Raw genomic sequence first — 23,342 nt, 5'->3', positions numbered from 1 at the left:
TTCAGTAGACAGTTGGCAGGTGAAGGGGGGCAGAGAGTCTTCACTTCTAACAAGCATTGTTAGATGGACCAACGCTAAATAGCAAGCTTCTACTGTAGGTAAAGAAACGCCAGTCCATACCCTGTGAGAAATAAGTTTTTGAGACATTTGAACATAGAGATCTTTGTATGAAGGTCTAGATCACCGGCTCCTCTTGTGAAATTTCAAGAACTGGACACACAAGGCTGGCATCCCCAAATGGCAACAAGAGGCTGGAGCTGAGTAGTGGCTGCCCTGAGGAGGGATGGGAGTTCCCCGGCTGCCCCCACGGGCATTTCAGCCTGGGGCCCTCCAGCCAGGCCACTCAGGGTGCTCACTTTATACATAGACAACTGCAGACCCAGACTGAAGAAGCTCTTTGCCCAACGCGTCAGGTTCGCTGTGCAGCATTTAGGCTCCACACTCCAGCCTCTGGACCCGTCAATCTCTTTCCACATGAGTGAGCGGGAGAGCAGGAATAAACTTCTGTGACCTAAACTTACTTGACATGCCCTGCGATCAGAAGGGGGGATGGAGGAGCTAGTAGTTAGAGCCTGGAGGAAAGACCGCTGGCAGCAGTTGCTGTGCTACATAGCCAGGGGCCCAACAGGGAAGTGAAAGCATCTGAATTCTATGTGGACGGTCAAGGAGAACAACAGACTGTGTCTCTTGTTACTCATTCAGATCGTTTATTAAGAGCGAAAGTCGGGCCATCCCATCCGTGTGATATTGCAACATGAAAAGTCACATACATACTAAGGAGACCCCACAGAATGGAGAGCCTTTCAACAGTACAGAGCCATAGATTACAAAATTAAAATACACATGATCCCCCAAATTTGGCAGGAAACAAGTACAATATGAGGAGGCCTGGAATGGAAGGGCACTTGCTTTTTGATAAGGCAGTTACAAAATGGAAAACAAACCCACACCCTGAAAACATTCTGATGGGCATAATGGACAGCAGATGGTAAAACAGGGGTCCTGTACGGCCCTCCGTCATTGGCGAAGATGCGTTCGTGGAGCGAGAGCAACCGGAGTGTTTGTGGTTTAAGACGCAAGCCAGATGAAGTAACTGATTGTAGACATTTCTAGCTTAAGAAGAAGTCCCACCTTGCCCCAGACTAGACTCCATCTCGAAACATCAGATCAACTTTACCCTTCCTCACCTTGAATTTGTCTGTAATAAAATGAAGGGACTAAAAAGGCACCCCCAAACACTATGCTTTCCAGGCCATGACCTTGAGTTTATTTGTCCTTCAGTTCAACTGCCTAGCCCAGTAACGGGCTGGGAGGCTGGGAATCACAGGGCCTCAGAGCTGTGTCTGTCCGCATCAGGGCTAACTGAGTGACACAACCCCAGAGGGCCTCGTGGAAGGCAGAAGTCTGAGCAACAGATCACAGAGCAAGCCCATTTCATGAGAACTTAAATTCTAGGACAACACTTCATCTCCTACCAGGGCTTCCGAATGAGTCTTGCATCACAAGCTAGATCTGTTCTCCGCTTACATTCATTCTGTGAAACTCAATGGACTGCTTCCTGATCACTTCACACAACCTGGAGCGCGGCAGGCTGGCAAGGTCTGAAGAGTCTGAAGGCAGTTACTTTAGACAGGATTTGAGTCCCGTACAAGGCAGAAAGTGAGCAGAGCTCTGGACAGCTCAGCAGGATGAGACATTAGTCCAGACAGTGCCTGGGACTCAGGCAAGTCGTCCCGAATTTTTGTCTCCTGTCTTTAAAATGGATGATGGCACGACAGCAACCTTAAAGGACTTTCCAGCTTGAAAATATGACCCATCTGGGACATGGAGACATGTAGGGACCCCCTCCCTCAAGGTACCCGAAGCTTTGCTCAATTAAAACCACATGTGAAGTGCTTGCAGACACTTTAAGGTACAAGCTCTGAGCAGCCACGGAACCTTGACACTCCGCAGGGGGCAATGTTTTAGTCTTCTAGCTAAATGCTTCCTAAGTGATGTGCACATCCGTTTTTGTGGGGCAAGCATGGAACCAGGGCCTCATCCCTTCTTAGGTCCTTTTTTATCAGGCTGAGGGCATCCCCTCCCTCCCTTGACCCCTCCATCAGCTTCAGTGCAAACGAGTGAGCATAACCAGGCTGATGGGCTTTCCGCAACATCCTTCAACAAGGAACTAAATGGACTAGTACCGAGGGGGAAGAACAGTCAGCACACCAAAGTGTCCATCTTCCAGCGGCTCCTTTCCAAAAGGCGAGTGCTATGCCGTGGGATAGTGCCAGCAACTGGGTCCTTGGCCAAGATGAACTGGTTCCACATGGCCCCAACTGGGGAGTGACTAAGATGGAAGTTACAGAGAACATAGAAAAGCCAGAGGTTTACAAAGATAGAGCAGGCTTCCCCAGGAGGTAGTGAGTTCCCTGTTCTCAGAGGTGTTTAAGCCCAGACTGCTCAAAACCTTGGTGGGACAGTTGTAGGCAGAATGTCAGCACCTGTGGGGAGACCAGACTGATGACTTAAAGACCCTTTCCCAACTTCTGGATCTCACCATGATAATGACTGAGAGCCTTTAGGGGACTTCCGTGAAGCAACTTCTCTGGGATCCATGGTCTGGACAGCCTATTTCAACAGACAAAGCCCCCCTGAGGAAGTCCCCTCTCCTACTTTCTCCCTTGTCTACCAGGCAGTTGTCCTGCGGGGTATTAACCAAGAAGTTCCCACAAAATAAACAGCTGAAATGCCAAGGTTAGAGGCGACATTCCAGTTGCAGACAATTATTAATATCTGTTCCCTGGAAGGCTAGCAGTGAATATTTAGCTGTGACAGAACATCTAGCAACTTGGCGGCGCTAACACATAAGTGAAATTCCTTGTCATCTTACAACGCCAATCTTGAAGCCTTTGGTTTCAATCTTTCATGGGATTCAGCTACGATCTTTTTCACATGCTGTTGCCAACCTAAGAGTGTGTTTGTTGAAATAAGAAGTCTGTCCATTTGTTTTTTTAAAACCCTAAGTCAGAGCGACATGAGCGGCAGGATACTGACACGTGCACGTGACAACCTTCAGCGCATCTGAAAGGCCCACAGCAGGCTGGGCTGAGGCAGGCACCGTACTCTTTAGGACGCCGCCGCCAGCTCTGGATTTCCCATTCCAGTTTTGCCCAGGAGCACCAAGAAGAGAGAAGGCAATGTTGCAACGTTACAGGTGGAGAGAAGCACAAGAGTCCTTGGCAGGTGCACAAAACGGAGGCAGCCAAGATGAACACTGCTTTCCCCAAACCCCACGGCTTCGGAGGCCCAGCTGTTTCTCACAGGCAGAGGCCTCCCGCGCACACAACAAGCCACGGGACACTGCAGAAGAGGCTAAGGCAAGTGGCGGCGTGGTGCGATGAAAGAAGAGATTTCTGCACACGTGAGAAACCTAAGTTCAGAGAGCTTTGTCTTTTCTCTCACCTGACATGTTTTCAAGGGGCGGAAAGACACCCACAACCTCCATTTCCTAAAGCCCCTCTTTCGAGGAGAAGCGGCACAGCGCCAAGCTGAAGGTGTGCACCTCCGCGGGCTTCCCACTGGACCAAGAGCGCTCTTACAGACGTGAGCAGATGGACCCTAATCCCCAGCTTCTTGTACAGAAGTGTCCCGCTCTCTCTCAGAGAGCAGACGGATCTACTGTCCAAGAGAGAGTGGCATGGCCTACACATCTGCAATTTCTGCTTCAACATCAGAAAGGTACACTTTCTCGAGGCGCCTGAGTGGCTCAGTCAGTTGAGCATCTGACTTTGGCTCAGGTCATGATCTCACGGTTAGTGGGTTCGAGCCCTGCGTTGGGCTGTGTGCTCACAGCTAGCTAAGAGCCTGGAGCCTGCTTTGGATTCTGTGTCTCCCTCTATCTCTGACCCTCCCCTGCTCACACCGTATCTCTCTCTCAGAAATAAAAATAGTAAAAAATAAAAACATAAAAGGTAAACTTTCTCAGTAAGAGATGGACCTTTCCAGACAGCGGGTTACCAATGCCTTAAATTGTAGTTGCCATCCGGCCCCCCAAACTGCAGCCTAATGAGAAGACCCACCCCTTGGCAAAGAGGGGCTTGGTGTTTGATGCCTCCAAAGCTTTGCTGACTCAGCCTCTCTGGAAAAAAAACCTATATAAAGCCACAGAACCTTTGAGCCTTTTTGATGTCCACACACCAACATCCTTTAGCTACACGCAGTGTGACAGTTTCTATACACTGAATCTGAATGACTAAAAACACTCAGAGAGCACCTTGACGTGCCATCCATAGCTGGGTGTATTAAAATAAGATCCCCGCATAGTCTAGAGTATGTTCTATGTACATTCATTTACACATATTTAAAAAGACTGCAATCTGCTAGACATGCATTGTGAACACTGGTGAAAGTTTGCTGTGATGAACACACTGCATTTTAGGGAAAGGGTAGACTGTTCGCAGTCCACAGAGAGCATGACCCTTTGCCCCACACGAGACCTTCAGACAGTGCACTGCCTTCCTTAGTGGGGTTTTGTTCTGACTTCTCTGTGCTGATGCCCAGAGTAAGCCATCTATTGGAAATTAAAACTCTCTGCTGGGCCAGGCCATCCACGGCTCCTTTTATAATTTAAGGCTTAAGAAAGAACTCACAATTAAAACTGAGTAAGAGAGTGATACTTTTGACCCCAGTATGTGTCAAGATGGTCAGAAATTAGAATCTAAGTCTTTTTCTTCTTTTTTTCTCCCAGGCCCTATTCACATCCTTTGTCCCCTAATACACTGATTAGAAACTTTTGCAAAAGCACATTTTTGGATATAAAGCTTTGCTTTCAAAGGAGACTTTGGCTCTGATATAAGAAGGTAGAGGAATCTGAGTTTTTGAACATTAAAAAAAAATCAGTTAATTATTCGTACTTAAAAAAAATAATTTTAGCAATCCTTCCCCTTAAAAGAGAGGCAAACCACTCAGAAAAATGAACAATGGCACTGACCTTTGTTAACAGCTCAAACTCATGATTTGCTGGCGACCCCGAGCCCGGGGAGTCAAGGCCAGTTGGGTTTTTTATCCCAGAACTGGACTTCTGAGCAAGAATCACGTGATCCTTGGCAGCTTCCTTGGTGCTTGTGAGCTAAGGATTAGTACTTCTGAAAACACAAGCCCCAGATCACTGAATACCTCCATCTGTCAAAGTATGTGGCCCAGAGTGAGCGCAGTCATCATTCATAACTCCTCCCCAGAAAGTAAAGCACAGATGGGGTACCAAGGGCTGTGTCTCCTGTGAGGGTCTCTGCATCAGTGTTTCCAGAACCTCCACGAATGTGGCTTGAGCACATGCAACTGCCCTCAATTCCTCTCTTGATGAGAAACCTCCAGTTGGTGCATCAGGACTTCCTCTGTCCTCTGGAAGGTAAGTGGTGAGCAACAGAGATGGCAGGGGTCTCAGTAACTAGAGGTGTGAAGCAGACATTACGAGGCCGGCAATGTCAGTGACAGTACTATCAGCCAACAAATACTGCTCGAGTGCCTACTGTGTGCAAGGCACAGGGTCAGTGAGGGGGACCGCTGTCAAACTGATGTGCTGATAAACGACAAAGCTTGCAACGAAGTGGGGGCGTGTCTTTCCCCGGCAGACCTGGGTCTACACTCGTCCAGTTAGCTGTGCCTCACTGCTACCCCAGCACCGCGTCTCACACAAGGCAGAGTGGTATTACAAGGTGAGTACCGAAATATTCTTTATCCCGCGTTTCCAGCAGAATTGACTTAATGCTTTGCTGAATGCTACAATATATAATTTCTCAATCTCTTTATGGTCTTGTTTTTTCAGTCCAACAGTTGCCTTAAAAGAAAGTCTTTGTATAACATGCTGAATCATGAGAATATAATTCTCCTGACTAAAAAGATTTACAGTGTTCATCATTCAAACTTCTTTATTTACAATAAAATTTAACAGTCTTTATAGGCCTAAACGTGGCAGATATCACCTGTGCATTAAGCATCATACTTCATTCCTTGATGCGCGTCATCCTCATTCAAGCTGCTTGCCGCCCTCTGATTTCTGGTCCAGTCTACTCTTGTTACTCTTCACCATGTAGATGAAGTAGGCGAGGGTCTCTTTTTCATTCACAGGTATGTTCCTGAAGTGTCGGCTGACAGTCTACATGGAGGAAAAGCCAGAGTCTGTTAAAGCATGCATAAATCAGGGCCACAAATTCTGAACTGCACAAAAGAGGGAGTAGGAATTTGCTTCCAGAGCCGGGAGGGGATTATGATCACTGCAGAACTTTCTGCAGTCTGTGGGGCTCAGAATGCCGTTCTTCTCTGGGGGTTAGGGGGATTTGGCTTCTAGGCCTCCAAAAGCAGCCCTTTAACCCACAACATTCCTGAAGTGCGGTTCTATTTCAGTGGCAGCCAAATGTCCATCATGGCCACGACTCAAGGCCATCCCCATGGAGGAATACGTTGGGACTGCTCTGCTTGGCCAGCTGCTACCCTTTCTAGCTCCTAGGCCCTGGGACTGGGCAGAAAAGTGTTTCAAAAATTGTGTCCAATGAGGGGCACCTGGGTGGCTCAGTCAGTTGAGCATCCAACTCTTGATCTCAGCTCAGGTCATGACCTCACGATTCTTGAGTTCAAGTCCTGCATCGGGCTCTCTGAGGACAGTGTGGAGCCTGCTTGGGATTCCCTCTCTCCCTCTCTCTTTGCCCCTCCTCCGCTCCTGTGCATGCAGGTGCTCTCTCTCAAAATAAATAAGAATAAAATAAAATTGTGTCAAATGAATAGCCAATTGTTCAGATATAAGTGTTTGAGCCAAGACGTCATCTAAATAGAACATAACTGCCTCTTGAAACACACATCACATTTGAAGAATAATTTGTCATTCACTAGACACTCATTCACTAGACGTTCCAAAATAAATTTGGCTTTGTTTTACAAGTTCTGAGAATGCAGGTCTCCTCTTGCCCCATCTCATCCCATCCTTTTCACCAGGGTGAATGCTGGCATATGGGTAACATTACCTTAAAGTGGGAAAGGCTTTTGTACTCCTATGTTCTACCTAGATGCTCATGAAGAAGTTGAAAGTAAAAATGATAGATTAACGAGAAACCCCTAAAGGAAAAGACCAAAAACCCATGGAGCTGTGAACCTTTTAAGGGAATTTCTGAATGGATGGAGAAGCCAGGACAGATTTGAATAAGTCAGAGAACAGGCACTAAAGAGTGGTCGTCTCTGGATGGTAAGGTTATGTTTTTCTTTTTTTCATTTTCCTAATTTTCTACAATGGGCAGAAAAGCACACTAAGAAAAGAGCGATGAGAAGTCCTCACACAAATGCTAATAGGACAGAATATCAAGCCAGGCTGTCAATATTTTAAAACAATGGAACAGAAACCATTTCCCCCACCTCCAAATTGTATTCAGAGCTCAGGATAGGAGAACAATTTCTTGGGTTCCATTCATTATGATAAATACTTCCATCACCAGCATCAGAGTAGAAGAAATCAAAGGAAAAAAAAAAACTAAAGAAAAAAAAAATAGCTCCTGTAGAACAGGATGATGCTGTTGTGATGTGTGATGCACACCTGATGTGCAAAAAGGACCATATCTATAAAGAATCCTACAGAACAAGAGTCAAACAAATGAACAAACAAAAAAGCATACTCAGGACTTAGGATCAGGAGTCCTGATATTCCAGGATCAATTCTGCTACGAACTTGCTGTGTGATTTTAAGTTAAGTCCTTTCCTCTCCCTGTACCATGGTTTCTTTGATAGAAATTGGGTTTTTCTAGGACTAAAGCTATGGGATTCTAGATTGTACAAAAGAGGGACTAGGAAGTTGCTAGAGACCTGCGGAGGGAATTATGATCAACAGACACACACATAGCAGTCGGGAGAACCAAGGACACTGACAGAAGCACGCTGCTGGCTCTCTCTTTTTACAGCGCAATTTGTCCACCTACTTCTGCTAACTGGGCCTTATTGAAGCCTGGTCTGGTCTGCAACTTGTAGTGTCGTTTATAACGCCGTAGAGTGTTCACCTGCAGCTGGAACAGGTCAACCTGGAGAGAAGAGAAGAAACACATTATCCATCACCTGACTACGCACTGCTCACCAAGAGTGCCCAGCACTACACTAGGAGGGCAGGGGTGAAGAGGACTACAGAGACGTCTTAGAAATGATCCACTGAGGACTGATAACTGGCTGGGAGGACAAAAAAACAAAAAAAAAACAAAAACAGTGGAAATAGCTCTGGCTGGGCAGGGGTGGTCTCAGGGGCTCATGAAGGCAGTGAAACTGAAGCAAAGGAGAGCAGGGTTTAGAAAGATGCTGAGGATGGGGACAGAGTAGGGAATGAGAGAGAGGACCATGAGCACAGAGTCATGAGAGGACGAGATGGACTTGGGGGTCACAGGCATTCGTGATGGGTTGAGAAGGTGGGACTGGAGGGTAGCATGTCTTGAAAAGCAGAAGGAGCTGCCACAGGTAGTGGAGGGTGATGTTCCCAGAAGATGGATCTAGTGGGGGCTCGCAGGAAAGACTGACGGGGGTGTGGGGGGCAGTGCTGTAGCTGTCATCAGAAATGAGATACTCAAGTTGAGCTTTGGAGGCTGGTGACACTAGACGGGGACACCAAGCATGGACAGAAAGGCAAACCCAGACAGGTATCCTGGAGGAAGACAGGCCACAGCTCAGCAGCAGACCGGACGGAGGGGCATGAAGGACAGTGGGAAGCAGTGTTCTCAGAGTTCTCCCCTACGCTGAGCCTTCGGGTATCAGAGCCCCCAACAGCTCTCCAGAGAAAACTGAAAAGCTACTGTAGCAAATGTACAAATCAGCAGGTTAGGTCGGGGTCTCTGCAGACAACTGGATAACACAGGGAAAGGACCCCCCCCTTTTTTTTTTGTCTAACACAGGAAGAGAGGAAAGCTTCACAGTCATGAAATATTGAAGGCCCAGAAAGTTGGGCTGCTTTTACCTGCCTCTAAAAGAGATGTTCTTGCTTCGGGCAGGTGGAGAGCACTTAAAAACAAAATGAATGATCAATATGAGGGACCAAAGTCCTTCATTCTTTTCAAAACATTCCTCAAACCTTTTTTTTTTTTTTGTAAAAAGCATTGAAATTGAATACATCCATTTCTTTATGAAATAATAATACTAACGCTAAAGGTGGCAGAAAAATACTGTAAACCAATGCTAGAGAAAGGGACATGGGGAGGGGCAGAGGAAAGGACCATATTTTCAAAGGGTTTCTCCACATCTGCAGACAAAGGTCCGCCTACTCTTTCTATTCCTACGCAGTCATTTCCACTCTGAGTGCTAACAGGCAGTTGCCTTATGAAATATTCATGTGTCAAATATTCAGTGTACATTACCAATGGTTCTTCATCTGCTGAGTCTTAAGTGAAAACAACTTAGATAGAAAGAAAAGCCAATACTCCTTCCTGCGGGCTTGCTCAGTACGCACTGGCACCGTGAAGGTTTGAGAAGCCTCGGCCTCATCGTCCAGTGCAGTGTTTCTCCACAAGGGCTAGTTCTGCCCCCAGAGGACATCTGCTAATGTCTGAAGACGGTTTTTGATGGTCACTACTGTGGTGACTGGCATCTAATGGGCAGAATCTGGGGATGTGGCTAAACATCCAACGAGGCACAGGACAGCCCTGACAAAAAAGACTGATCTGGCCTCCAGCATCAGCAGTGCCAAGTTGAGAAACTTATAGCCGACTTTGGAATGGTTCCTTGGGAACAAGCCTGGACCAAGGATCAGAGCAACCGGAATCAGAGCTGGTATGAATTGACAATGTCCACCTTCATTCTGCACACTAGAAAACAGGGCAAGTGACTTCCCTCAATCCATACAAGCTCAGTCTCCAACTCTGAAGGCAACAACAACAACAACAAAAAAAACTGAAAAAAAAAAAAAACCTTGACATTGTGGTTGTATTTAAGAATTTATCAGGGGTCTCTTAAAGAAAGGCAGGATGGCCTACTGGAAAGGACACTGGACTGGAGCCCCTTTACTACACGTGTGCCTTTGGGTCTCTGTGCCTGTCTGTAAAATGATGGGGGAGTTAGACCTGTTGCTTCCTAAGTTTTCAGCTCTCAGATTTTATATTACCATAACTCCATCTCTGATTCACTTTTCAAATAAACCACAGCAAAACAAAGGGGACTAAAATTATTTCTGAATACAAACAGTGGACCAGGCCGGAGATAAGGATCACATTAGAATCCATTCTCCCAGCTTTCTCAAGCTGATCCTTTTTGACCTTTACCTCAGGAATGTCAGCGTCGTGCTCAGGAGAGTCTCCGCCGTCGTCACTTGTTTTCCTCTTCCTTTTATTTCGTACACTCTGGATGAAATTTTTGTGGAAGTCGCAGATATACAGGTGTCTTACCTGATGGGAAGCAAATTAAAGTGAGAGTTGACGATTCCATGGAAACAGCAACAGGTATCTGCCAAATTATGGGGTTCTCACCATTGTAAGGCACTGAGGAGACAGAAGGAAGAATAAGACGTAGGCCCTAATTTCTAGAGGTTTTCGGTTGCGTTGCAGAAGAAAAGACCCACAAAGAGACATGAACACTACTATCACACCGGGCAGCAGATTATAAACTAAGTCCTCGCTGAAGGCTAGAGACAGCAAATGGTACGGATTCAGCCAAGGAAGACATGCCTGTGGCTGGAACAGTCAGTGTAGAGGTCCCTGACTAAAAGGGAGGATTTAGAGGTAGATAGGAAGCATTCCAGACGGGAAGAGCCAAGGGTTAGAGTCTCAAACACGGCTGACAAGAAGGTGTGAGGGAGGAGGCCCAGGGTAGGCACTGTGAGTGAGGTGGACGTAACCGCCCACACAGGAGCACAATGAGAATTTGGGGGTGGGGCTAGTAAGAGAACAGCTTAGACTTTCCTTAAGACAGAGTCCCCCAAGTTTTTATTTTTAATTAAAAAAATTTTTTTTAATGTTTATTAACTGTCAAGAGACAGAGAGACAGAGTGCGAGTGGGGTTGGGGGGAGCAGAGAGAGAGAGAGAGAGAGAGAGAGAGGGAGACACAGAATCCCAAGCAGGCTCCAGGCTCTGAGCTATTAGCACTGAGCCCGACACAGGGCTCGAAGCCACAAGCTGTGAGATCATGACCTGAGCCGAAGTCGGAGGCTTAACCCACTGAGCCACCCAGGCACCCCACCCCAAGGTTTTTGAAGCAGGGAATGACGTGACATTTTCAGACCTGTAGGAGTTATGAATTTACAATGGGCCGGAAGGCACCGTCTCAGGAAGGAGGAGAGGAGGAAGACAGGGCCGGGGTACTGGTAGACAGGACGTCCTATTTTCACATGGACAACAGCTACTATTGTAAGATGATGTGTCTCTGAAAAACTTTATTTCTGTGTATCAGAATGATAATTCTTGCATCAGCACACATCTGGTCTACAAAGAGAAGTGGAAAGAGATGCAGAAATTCTCATTCTCCCAGAAGCCACATGAAAGGTGGATGCTATTGCTGATTTTCTAATGCAGGCTGGGGGCATAACAGTAAGTGAAGGCCGCAACAGCAGCTAAGAAGTAACATGTTTTTACTGAAGAATGTAACTACTGGGTTGGCTGGAGGAGACACTAAAAAATCTAACAGAAATTAAATGCCTGTGTAAATGACTTGGGGTTATTGATACTGAAGCAGATGTCACACAAATGTTCTTGAGGGACTTCCGAATTTGAGTTTATCCCTTAAATTCTTTTTTTTCTTTTAAAGTAGGCTCCATGCCCAGCATCGGGCTTGAACTCATGACCCTGAGATTGAGTTGCATGTTCTACAAACTGAGCCAGCCAGGCACCTCTATTCCTTAAATTCTTTTATTTTTTTATTTTTTAAATGTTTGTTTTATTTTTGAGGGGGAGGTGGAGGGACAGAGAGAGAGAATCCCAAGCAGGCTCTGTGCTGTCAGCACAGAGCCTAATGCAGGGCTCGAACTCACGAACTATGAGATCATGACCTGAGCCCAAATCAAGAGTCAGGTGCTTAACTGACTGAGCCACCCAGGCACCCCTAATTCTTTTTTTTTCTTTAATTTTTAAGCTTACTTATTTACTTTGAGAGAGGGAGAGAAGGGGAGAGAGAGAGAGCGAGAGGGAGAGAGAGAGAGAGAACGTGAGCATGAGCAGGGGAGGGGCAGAAAGAGAATGAGAGAATCCCCAACAGGCTGGATGCGGGGCTCGAACTCATGAACCATGAGATCATGACCTGAGCCAAAAACAAAAGTCGGATGCACAAGAGGCTGAGGCACCCAGGTGCCCAATTCCTTAAATTCTTAACAAGAAAAGTAAGCTGACAGGAAACCAACATCAATTAATTCAGGCCTTGTCACAGAGGGAAAAAAAAAATGAAAATTGCTTTTTAGTCAGATGAACGATCACTTTCATGTGGTTGGGTTGGAGGGTCATAAGACTTTTCAGTTTATATTGTGACCATGTCTTGCAGACAGCAGGTATTCAGTAAGTGCGGTGGCACCGCCACAGGCCGTCCCTCGCATCTAGAAGTACCTTAGGCCAGCAAAAGCCACCAGTTACAAATAGTTACAAATCCGGAGTAGCTTTGCCAGAGTCAACTCTGTCAAGGGACGTTCAGATACAGCATGTCACTGTCCCAAAGAATCCGTCCTGGTTGATGTACAGACCACGGGACAAGGTTTTATCAGGGAAGAAAGCACCCTCACACCCTATTGCCCATCCCTGATAGGAAGCTGGCCTTCATGTTAGCTAGTTTCACGTGTAAACTCTGAGATTAAGCAGCTCCTCAAATTCGTAGAGTGCACTTGGGAGAACAGGTGGCAGAGGTGATTTCCTGGGCTGTGGCTGGGAGATTTCAGGTCAGGACACTAGAATAATGGAATCCTGGATGGAAGAGAACTTAGCAATCACCCGTGTAACCCCACTGGCCCCGAGCTCATTTTCTACTGAGATAAACAGAAGCCACACAGATGGAGTTATGATCTGGCCAAGGTCACTCAGATCTTCTGATCCCTCATACAGGTCCTTTCCTACCCCAGCATTTCCTTTATACTGTTCTCAACTTCACTTTTCTCCAGAATAGAGCAGAAATATGTCAATTGGAGGAACGTCTGAAAGCATGTTATGTACTAATCACTCATAGAACACTGCCAATGTCTATATGAAATGAGTTTAAACGGCCTGAGTTGGACTTTCGGTGCTATTATTTTAAATAATAGCTGGACCCCTTTACAAGGTAAACAGTCATTATTTCTCCTTAATGATTTTGAAGTACATAGTGGTTTTCAGAAACTTCAGAGCTCAATGGCCTTTGGGGGGTAGGGGTGGAGGAAGGAGGGTGGTGGCAAAGTCTCTCGTGTTTTTCTTTTCCGTTTCACTTTCTGCAACAGCTAAAAATTCTTGTAACACAGCAGTTACTTAGAATTGCATTCCTGCCCAAGCCTGTAAGGATGAAACAGAATCCCCTTCAGAAATAACGATTGTCCACCACCACCTTGAAACAAATTGTGAGTGACTCCATCTTGAAACACTACTCATCCAGAAGCGTGACTGGGGGAACTCTGCTGCCAGGCTCGGGATGCCTCTCTTGTAGACAGTGTGTGTGAAAACACCAACATAGCTCAACTCGGCTTTTCCAGTGGGGTCACTGGGTAAATGGAGCCCCAGCGGCCGCATCACAATTGTTCAGATGTCAGGGTATCCAAGGGCTTCAAAAAACTGAAAGTTTCTCTTTTTTAAGGACTGGAAAATATTATTATCATAAGCTGCTCAAGTAAAGGCTCCCAACCACCTACATAAAAGGTAGGCAGTGTTTCCAAAAGGATGAATTCACTGCTGCCTTAGTATGAGGCATTTCACTTCAACGTGTGTCCAAGTCTGGACCTCTGTAGTGTCTGGCCAATTGTTTGCTCTCAGATGAATTTCATTCATTCATTCATCCATTCATTCATTCATTTATTCTTCATTAATAGACATTTGTAATAAGAAAGCCATTAACTCACTCCCAGCCATTTTTAAAAAATAGCATCTTTCCATTCAAGAGTTGCAAATATGTATTGTAATTGTTAAAAGAAAATGGGAGTGGGAGGGAAGAGCCTGGAGGAAAGGGCAGGGAAGATTTTTTATTTATTAACACTTAATCAAGGCTTATGCATGGTGCTTGGAAGTAAATCAGACAATGCGTTTAAGAAATTAACCAGCCTCGGGGCGCCTGGGTGGCTTAGTCGGTTAAGCATCCAACTTTCGCTTAGGTCATGATCTCACGGTTCGTGGGTTCGAGCCCCGCGTTGGGCTCTGTGCTGACTGCCAGCTCAGAGCCTGGAGCCTGTTTCAGTCTGTGACTCCCTCTCTCTCTGACCCTCCCCTGCTCACGCTGTCTCTCTCTCTCTCTCCTAGAAATAAATAAAACATTTAAAAAAAAAAAAAAGAAATTAACCAGCCTCTCAGTCACTGTGACACTTTGACACTGTCCTTTCCTATCTCTAGGCCTCAGTTTCAGCTGTAAAATCCAAGGTGAAAAAGTGGGCGCCCTTTCAGTTTAACAAGCCGTTTCTGATTTTCTCCAACAGTGGAATTTTGGTCCTAAAAGACAATGGATGTTAACCACCTGAGCTCTTAGCTGGTCTACCAGAATATTAAAAACCCCCTTAACTCATTTCCAATTCCTAATCACAAGGCAGCCACTTAAGGCTTGCAGCAACAGATGTCAAACTAAAAAGTTCTTAATTGGTTGACAATAGGCACATCTTTAGAATTGTTAACTAGAAGTGGTGAAACCACACAGGAAAAGTTTCCCTAAAATGAGGCACAAAGCACAGGGCGATTCTATTCAAACTTAAGCCCCCTCCCCTAAGAAAATTGATTTTCTTCCTCCCGGTCACTTGGACTGCAGGCACCATCTCCCAAGACCTCGTCTTGGCCAGATTTCTGCCACATCCTTGAAATTCCCATTTCCCCACAGCTGCATGCAAAGCAGCGAGCTCAGGGACCCTCTGCAGACGCCGAGGCCGCGGCAGGGGGGAAGTAACTGCCACCTTTCCTTCTCTGAAGAAATAACAAGGGTTCTCAGAGAGGAGAGAAGTTGAAGAAGAGCCCGGTCCCTTTATCGCCCCCTCCCCAACACTCCTTCGTGCGCCAACAATATTAACCCATGTCTCCCCGCTCTAAATCAATACAACAAGCCCTAAACTGNTCCCGGATTTGGGCAGAATCCCAGTCCGAGCCTGTCTGCGCTGAAGCGGCCTTTGAAATCCCGAGTGCAACTCTCCACCCAGTTTGCAGATAAAGGGCGACGAGGCCCAGGACGGGGAGGGCCCCGAGGTCCGGTCCTCAGCCGGGGACAGCGGCCGGAGGACGGCGGGGCGCGGGGACCCAGGCGGGGACAGGGCAGGGGTGGACTCACGCTCTTGTCGATGTCCAGCTTGAGTTTCTTCTGCGAGATGCTCTTCTGGACCCTCTTGCTGAAGGAGGCGTTGCCCGCGGGCCGGACGCAGCGCTCGCCGTCCTCGATGAGGCAGCAGCTCTGGCCGTAGCCCGGGGCGGCGGCGGGGGCGGCAGGGGGCCCTTCGCGGCTGTCCTCCTCCGTACTAAAGCCGTTCATCTCCCCGCCCCGGGCCGGCCCCTCTGCGGGAGGATCCCCAGTAGGCCACTCCGCGGCCGCGCGCCCCGCGGGGCAGGTCGCCGAGGCCCCCGCACCCGAGGGTCCCGGAGTCCGTCTCCAGACCAGGCGCTGCCCTNCCCTTCGCGGGACAGCGGAAGTCCCGCCTCCGCACGACTATTGGCCTTGTTCGCTCTATGGGCGGGGCCGCTGCCGCCGCTGGCGCATTCCATTGGGCGCCTCCGCCGTCAGTCCCCGGCGCCTGGCTACTTCCTGGACTCTGCTGGGATGGGTTCAAAGTAGAGAAAGTGGAAGAGGGAAGAGTTACCCGGGTGCGGGAGGGAACCGGGCCGCAGACTCTTCAGGCTCGGGGAGGGATGGTGAGCAGGGGCCTGGCTGGACGGAGGGCCAGATTCTGGAACGGAGGAGGACAATTGGGGGTGTACAGAAGTATAGACGTGGGCGGGGGCGCCGAGGGACAAACATAGGGAGGGGCATTGAGGGGGGACCTGACGAGGGTAGAGGTTCTGTCATTAGAAGGACAGATTAGGTAAAACCGAAGGACCAGGGCCAGAGGACCCGCAGACCGTTGGGAGACAGGGTGGATGAAACAGCACAGAAAGCCAGGCATGGAAGGAAAGACTGAGGGACAAGCCGGTACGGATACGTGGAAAGATGTGCAGAGGAGATGATGGGGGGTCTGATGGCGGGTATTGCAAAGTAGTCGGATGCTGGAGGGTGGCGGACACCTCAGACTGTGGAGACTGGGACTGGCTTGGTCGGCGCCGAAAGAGAGGGAGGAAGAAGACCCCTAGGGGGCTTTGGTGACCCCTCGGCTGGGAAGAATCGGAAGTCAATATAAGGTCTGGAGGATGGACTGGGTGAACCGCGGGGAAGCGGAGGGACCGCGGAAGACGGGAGGAAAGGTTGGGGTGGAGGATCAAGGGCCAGTCTCGGGAAAGGCTTGCTGTATCTTCAGCCTTCCCTGAAGCTCTGTAAGCTGTATCTTCTATTGCTTTAAGCCTCCCGATCTATCCACGATTGCTACCAAGCCCCTGAACTTGGGGTTAGGTGCCCAGGGCATCACACACTCAGAAGGGCCTTAGGAAAATCTAGTTTAGCACCTCTAGTCAGGCCACCTCTCTGCTGTGCAGCTTGGGGACAAACGATGGCCAAAGGCCCGAAGGGACTAGCCCAGGGTTCTAGGGTCGTGCGGTCATGCAATCACTTAGGGATGGGTAGCATTGACGGGAGTGCGGGGTGGGGAGTGTTCAGGAGGCGGGAGTGTTAGGTGAGCATGCGTAACCTGTTTTGTTAGTACAGGTGGTTTGACATTGAAGAGGCTTCTAGTTTCTGCCCTGATGAAAAAGGGAAAGCTACCAGTTTCCATGTTTAGGAGCAGATGCCCCTGATCTTAAATTTTCTTCAGTGACCTTCAACGTATTTGTACCCTCTAGCCTAGTAATTTCATATGCAGAACAACCATTTCACGAAATTGGCCCACCAGAGAAAAATTTAAACAACGATGTTCATTGTAGGATTATTTATAAAAGAAAAATAGAAAAAGAACCTCAAGTTCCACAAGAGAAGTGGTTAGGTAAACTACCTAATGTCTTCAGAATGAGATATTTTGCAGTTATTTATGATCTTATCAGCATTTAAGGTAGTTTCAACATCAGTGTAAATGTTTTCTATATGTATATATTATGTTTTTTAAAAAATTTATTATTGAGACAGAGAAAAACAGAGCATAAGCAGGGGAGGGGCAGAGAGAGAGGGAGACACAGAATCCAAAGCAGGCTCCAGGCTCTCAGCTGTCAGCACAGAACCCAACGCAGGGCTCATACTCACAAACCGAGAGATCATGACCTGAGCCAAAGTTGGACACTTAACCCACTGAGCCACCCAGATGCCCCAATGTTTTCTATATAGAACAATTCATCGTTGACTCTTCAACAAAGAATTGATGATTGGTTGGAGAAGTGCTCTATTCATGTTAACTTAAAAATGCAGGATTTAGGGGCACCTGGGTGGCTCAGTCAGTTAAGCGTCTGACTTTGGCTCAGGTCATGATCTCGCGGTTCATGGGTTCGAGCCCCGTGTTGGGCTCTGTGCTGACAGCTTGGAGCCTCCTTCAGATTCTGTGTCTCCCTCTCTCTGCCCCTCCCCTGCTTGTTCTCTGTCTCTGTCTCTCAAAATAAAAAATAAAGACAAAAAAAAATGCAGGATTTAAAATTGCATATGGGATATGTGTGTACATATAAGTTAAAAAATAAAAAAGAAAATCAACTATTTGTGCATACAAAATATACCAAAGTACTAATGTTCTAATAGTAATTATTTCTGGGTAGTGGAAATATGGTTGATATTTTTCAAAAGGTCTGCCTTTGCATTTTCCCCAATAAGCATTTATTGCTTTTTTTAAAATTTTTAAGAAATGTTTATTTTTGAGACAGAGAGAGACAGAGCACGAGCAGGGGAGGGGCAGAGAGAGAGGGAGACACAGAATCCGCAACAGGCTCCAGGCTCTGAGCTGTCAGGACAGAACCTAACGTGGGGCTGAAACTCATGAACCACAATATCATGACCTGAGCTGAGGTCGGTTGCTTAACCAATTGAGCCACCCAGGCGCCCCTTATTGCTTTTATAGTAGGAAAACATAGGATGAAAATTAATGGGGAAAAAAGGCACAGTTTAATAGAATGCCTCACTCAGAGTTCATACATTCAGAAGTAAATTATTGAGCATATTACATACACTCATTTCAGGGTTGGCCACAAGAGAAGGATAAAACATAATCGTTGCCCTAAAAGAGAATATCTTCTAGCAGGGTAGCTCAGACACATACCCAGAAAACAGCTGGGTATCTGTACAAGGCAGTGTGTGATGTTAGCTCCAAATTTGACTGGTATGGATGAGAGCTGTACTTCTACATATATTTTGCCCTTAGATGTTTTTCAAAATGGCACTTGCATCCAGTGCCAGGCTGCTACGGTACACACAGCTTCTTCAGCGCCAGCATCCCCTGGCATTGCCCCTAGAGCAGGGGAGAGCCATGCCTTTGCCTTCTCCTAGATGGCTTGTCTATCTCAGCACCCCCTCTGTCCCCCTGCCCCCCCCCAGTGGCTGCCTTATCTGCTATTCCTGTATTTAGAGTTCTCTTTACTCTTTTTTACTACTGTACCCTGTTGTAATTAATAAATCTTTATATTAGCTTTCCTCTGTTCAAATTACTGTGTGGTTTCTCTCCCGAATTGGACCCAGACTGATACCTATTTTTGTGGGGGTGGGGAGGGTGGTGCACATGCTTTTAATTTTAACTACCCTTTATATATAATCCTATAGTCTTTCTTCAAGGAATATTTTATAATAAGCTCTCCTTCACGTTATTATGTAGTTTGGTTCCAAATGGCAATTTTTTTAAAAGAAATTCTGATTCTTTTCCTGGGGGAGTAAATCTGTAACTCTAGAAAGGAAACATAATGAAATAGTCAGATAATGAAGAAATGAATAGAGAGAAGGTTCTGTGATCCTTGTTTTGCTTTGTGTAGAATTTGAGATTGTTGAAATGTGGGGTGCCTGGGTGGCTCGGTTAAGCATCCGACTTTGGCTCAGGTCATGATCTCATGGTTCATGGGTTCGAGCCCCGCGTCGGGCTCTGTGCTCACAGCCAGCTAAGAGCCTGGAACCTGATTCAGATTCTGTGTGTGTGTCTCTCTCTGACCCTCCTCTGCTCATGCTGTCTCTTTCTCAGAAATAAATAAAATATTTAAAAAAATTTAAAAAAAAGAAAAAAGAAAAAGAGATTGTTGAAATGGCCAAGAGAATCTGCTTTGCTACATTTATAACTTTAGGTAATTAATTCACAACAGTTACTTAAGTTCTTAAAAGATCTTGCTTTTTAGATTTGTAAGCCTGCCCTGTTGGGCATGTAAAGTGTTTGAGAAAATCAGGCATATTAAATTCATAATTGTAATCTGAAATGTCTAAGGAAATTTGATTAATTAAAGCTGTAAATCTGTTAAATGTTTAAGGAGGATTGAATCTGCTAAACTTAAGAATTAATTCAACAGTAATCAAAGACCAAGTGAAAGTGATTGTTCTTATCTTTATATGAAAAATTACTACATTTATAAAGGAATAACAAGATTTGTAAACTGAACATAAAGCTTTAACAAAAGCTAGGTTTTAAAATGGGCAACTTGATTCAGTAACTGTAATATTCTTTCCCATCCCCACGTTTACCTCCAGATAATTAAAATTACAGGCTGATATCCCCCAACTCCATAGTTCTAGCTGAGACCTCTTCTCAGCTCCAGAAAACAACATCCAGTTCTTTGCTTAGTTGCTCCAGAGGCATCGCAGACCACGATGTTCAAGTTAAAAGTTTCTGACGACCGAATCCGTACGTGCAACCTGTACCACCCTTGATTCTCTCTTCTGTCACCCCACTCCAAGCCCAGCCATCATCGAGGCACTTTCTTCTCCTTCCAATAGATATTTAGAATCTGTCCCGTTTGCTTCATTTCCTGTGGCCAGCGGTTCAGCCCAGGCCACCAGCATCTTGTGTCTAACATGCTTCACTGGCTTCTGAGCTGGTCCCTAAACCATTCTTTCCTGATGGAGCATCTGTACAAACCAGACCTTGCCCCACTTCCCTTTAAGCCCCTCACCAGCTTCCCAGTGCATTCTGACATCTGACAGTGCCTCCTGCCATCTCTTTGCCCTGTTCCCATGCCTCAGCTCTGGTATTCTTCCTTAAGTTCCTCAGATAAGCCAGACTCCTCCCTTCCTCTGAGTCTTTGCATCTGCAGTTGCCTCTACCTGGAAAGCTGTTCTGCCTGCTCCTCCCACAGCTGGCTCCATCCTTCAAGTCTTAATCTTTTTTAAATTTTTTAATGTTTATTTATTGGTTTTTGAGAGAGACAGAGAGTGAGCAGGCGAGGGGCAGAGAGAGATGGAGACATAGAATCCAAAGCAGGCTCCAGGCTCCGAGCTGTCAGCACAGAGCCTGATGTGGGGCTCGAACTCACAGACTGAGAGATTATGACCTGAGCCGAAGTCAGACGCCCAACCGACTGAGCCACCCAGGCACCCCCTTCAAGTCTTAATTTAAATGTCACCTCTGCACAGAGTCTTCCCTGAGTCAAAGGAATTTTTCTTCCCATGAAAAATAGCCCCTGCCCATTGCCCTTTTCTTTTCAGTGTCTTTTCTTATTAGGATTCATCACAATATGCAATTATTCTATTTTATTATTATTATTATATTTCTTGTGGGGCTGTTTCTCCCATTGCAATATAAGCTCCACGAAGGCAAGGACCACGTCTGCCTTGTTCGTTGTTGTAGCTCCAGTGTCTACAACACTAATTCTCCAACTCTGGTAGCTAACAAGGGTAGGGACTCCGTAAACACTTTTCAATAAATTGAATATATTCAACTCTACCAAGACATTTATTAAGTAATAAAAAAGATACAAGGCAGTACGTGGAGCATGAATTCCATTTGTTTTTCTTAAAATTTTTATACATAAATACACATATTACGGAAACACAAGAAACTAGTAATTGTGGTTGCCTCTGTGGTGGGGACTGCAGGTCAAGAGGAGAAAGGGAGAAGCTGAAAATTAAAAAAAAATTTTTTTAACTTGAGAGAGAGGGAGTGAGCCAGCATGAGTGAGAGGAGCAGAGAGAAAGAGTGAATTTTAAGCAGACTACACGCTCAGCACAGAGCCCAATGCGGGACTTGATCGATCCCATGATCCTGGGCCCATTACCTGAACCGACACCAAGAGTCAGACGCTCAGCCAAATGAGCCACCGAGGCACCCCAGAAGTTGAATTTTATAACCTCTTTTCCTACTGGATGTTTTATAATGTGCCTATATTTCTTTTACAATAGTAAGAAAAACACCATCCGTTGGTACTGTTATTTAACAGAAAGTATGGAATACCAAAAAAGTTGGAAGAATCTCAGAATAAAGGACAGTCATTTAAATGGAATAAATTTAACTTTATGAAAAATCCACAACATTGGACTATTTTCCTCACTTCGCTGGACTCATGAAAGCTTCCCCCGGCCCTGGCCCTGGTCTGCAGCCTGGCACTTGACAGGTGCTGGCTATTGGCCAACGGTAGCTATTGGTACTGTGGGTAAGAGCAAAGGCTCTGGGTTGAATCCCAGCTCTGCCCGTTTACTAGCTGTAGGACCATTGGCAATTTATGTGAACTATGTAGGCCTCAGTTTTCTTCATCTGTAAGATGGGATGATAATAATACTCCTCTTAAAGGGCTACTGTGAGGATCAAATGTGATATTGTAAAGCCCTTAGCATAGTGTCTCATACATAGTAAGTGTTCAGTAAGTGGTAGTTACTATTTCATCCATTATATGCTGACACCTCTTGTACCCAAGTTCAGATTTCTGCATGTTAGAGAAGGAGACATCACATTGCAGGATGGCAAGGTGGTGCTGCTGATCTGTAAATCGTTCAGTTTCCACACAGGCTGTCTCTATATCCATCTGTGCAGCAATGATTGGGAAAGTGCTTCATTATTTTATTGCATCAACCTCATCTTAAAAAAATTATGTGAATGGAAAAATGAAAGTACCAAGAGTAGTGATAAGAAGTATGTGTATATTTAGAAAGTGAAAAGAGCCTACAGAATGGGTGAAAGTGTTTGCAAATTATACATATGATAAGGGACTTGTATTTAGAACATATAACACATTCTTATAATTCAACAGTAAAAAGACAAATAAGCCAATTAAAAAGGGGTAAAGTTTTTTTATTTAAAAATTTTTGTGTGTGTGTTTTTTTAAGCACCAGAGTCCACTTATGCATTTTACTTGCACACATGTATTATATCCCTAGAAAAAAGAACCCCAGGATTTTCTCTCCAGTGTGTTTATGTCTTGCTTCCTCATGGCCCATGATGCCAGCTGAGGTTGTCAGTGAAACCAAACCAAACTGGTGGGACGGGAGCAGATTATTCTGCCATTTTTCTAGTTGTACATCCAATTTGGGGCTGATCACACATGTTTAACCTGTCCATGAGGTTCACAACAATTTTCCCAGCTCTGTGATCATCCATGATTTCAAATTCATCAATGTAACCATGCTTCAGCATCATAGTTAGAAACTGGAAGGTGACTTTGGAGCATGGCCTAGTGAGAGCCTGGTGTTTGTCTCTCTTTTTGACATTATTAATGCTCTTGAGAGCATCTGCCAGGACATTCATGCATGCCATAACGGTGGCACGAAAAGATGGTAGAAAGAGGGAAAGGTTTCGAATAGATATTTCTCCAGAGAAGATATACAGATGGCCAAAAGCACATCAAAAGATGCTCAACATCACTAATCATTAGGGAAATGTAAATCAAAACCACAATGAGATATTACTTCATATCCACTAGGATAGCTATAGTACAGAAGACAGATAATAGCAAGTATTGGTGAGCCCATGGAGAAGTTGAAGCCCACATACTGCTGGTAGGAATGCAAAAATGGTGCATCCATTTTGGAAAAAGTTTAGCAGTTCCTCAAAAAGTTAAATGTAGACTTACCATGTGACCTAGCCATTCTCCTCTTAGATATCTGCCCAGAGAGATGAAAAGGTATATTCATACGAAAACTAATACATGAACGCTCAGACAGCATTTTTCATTATAGTTGAAAGTTAAAAACAACCTAAATGTCTTTCAGTTGATGAACTGAACAAAATGTAGTATTTCCAGACACATTATCATTCTGTAATATA

At 45.8% G+C, this 23,342-nt stretch overlaps 1 protein-coding gene and 1 pseudogene across 1 annotated transcript; both read right to left on the bottom strand.

Moving 5' to 3' along the window:
• Positions 1-685: 685 nt before the first annotated feature.
• On the bottom strand, positions 686-15,728 carry SAP30L (SAP30 like). Its single transcript, XM_077780716.1, has 4 exons — positions 15,392-15,728; positions 10,257-10,379; positions 7,944-8,042; positions 686-6,139 (listed from the first exon to the last, which is right to left on the bottom strand). The coding sequence occupies exons 1-4, from the start codon at positions 15,587-15,589 to the stop codon at positions 6,011-6,013; spliced, it is 549 nt and encodes a 182-aa protein (XP_077636842.1). The 5' UTR covers positions 15,590-15,728; the 3' UTR covers positions 686-6,010.
• A 6,716-nt stretch (positions 15,729-22,444) lies between these two features.
• LOC144245400 (small ribosomal subunit protein uS8 pseudogene) lies at positions 22,445-22,832 on the bottom strand (annotated as a pseudogene).
• Positions 22,833-23,342: the final 510 nt, after the last annotated feature.

This window comes from Crocuta crocuta, unplaced genomic scaffold, assembly GCF_008692635.1.
Source record: "Crocuta crocuta isolate KB4526 unplaced genomic scaffold, BGI_CrCroc_1.0 scaffold343, whole genome shotgun sequence".
Classification (NCBI taxonomy): Eukaryota; Metazoa; Chordata; class Mammalia; order Carnivora; family Hyaenidae; genus Crocuta; species Crocuta crocuta.
The sequence above is the reverse complement of the archived record's forward strand: the minus strand, read 5'-3'. Positions and strand labels throughout refer to the sequence as shown.

Bases quoted from the DNA above. Each gene is read 5' to 3' on its own strand.
- SAP30L (XM_077780716.1), bottom strand. From the start codon at position 15,589: ATGAACGGCTTTAGTACGGAGGAGGACAGCCGCGAAGGGCCCCCTGCC. The intron at 8,043-10,256 runs GTAAAGGTCAAA...TCTTCTCTCCAG, and splicing joins ACGACGCTGACATTCCTGAG to GTTGACCTGTTCCAGCTGCA. The intron at 6,140-7,943 runs GTAGGTGGACAA...TCCTCCATGTAG, and splicing joins ATAAGGCCCAGTTAGCAGAA to ACTGTCAGCCGACACTTCAG.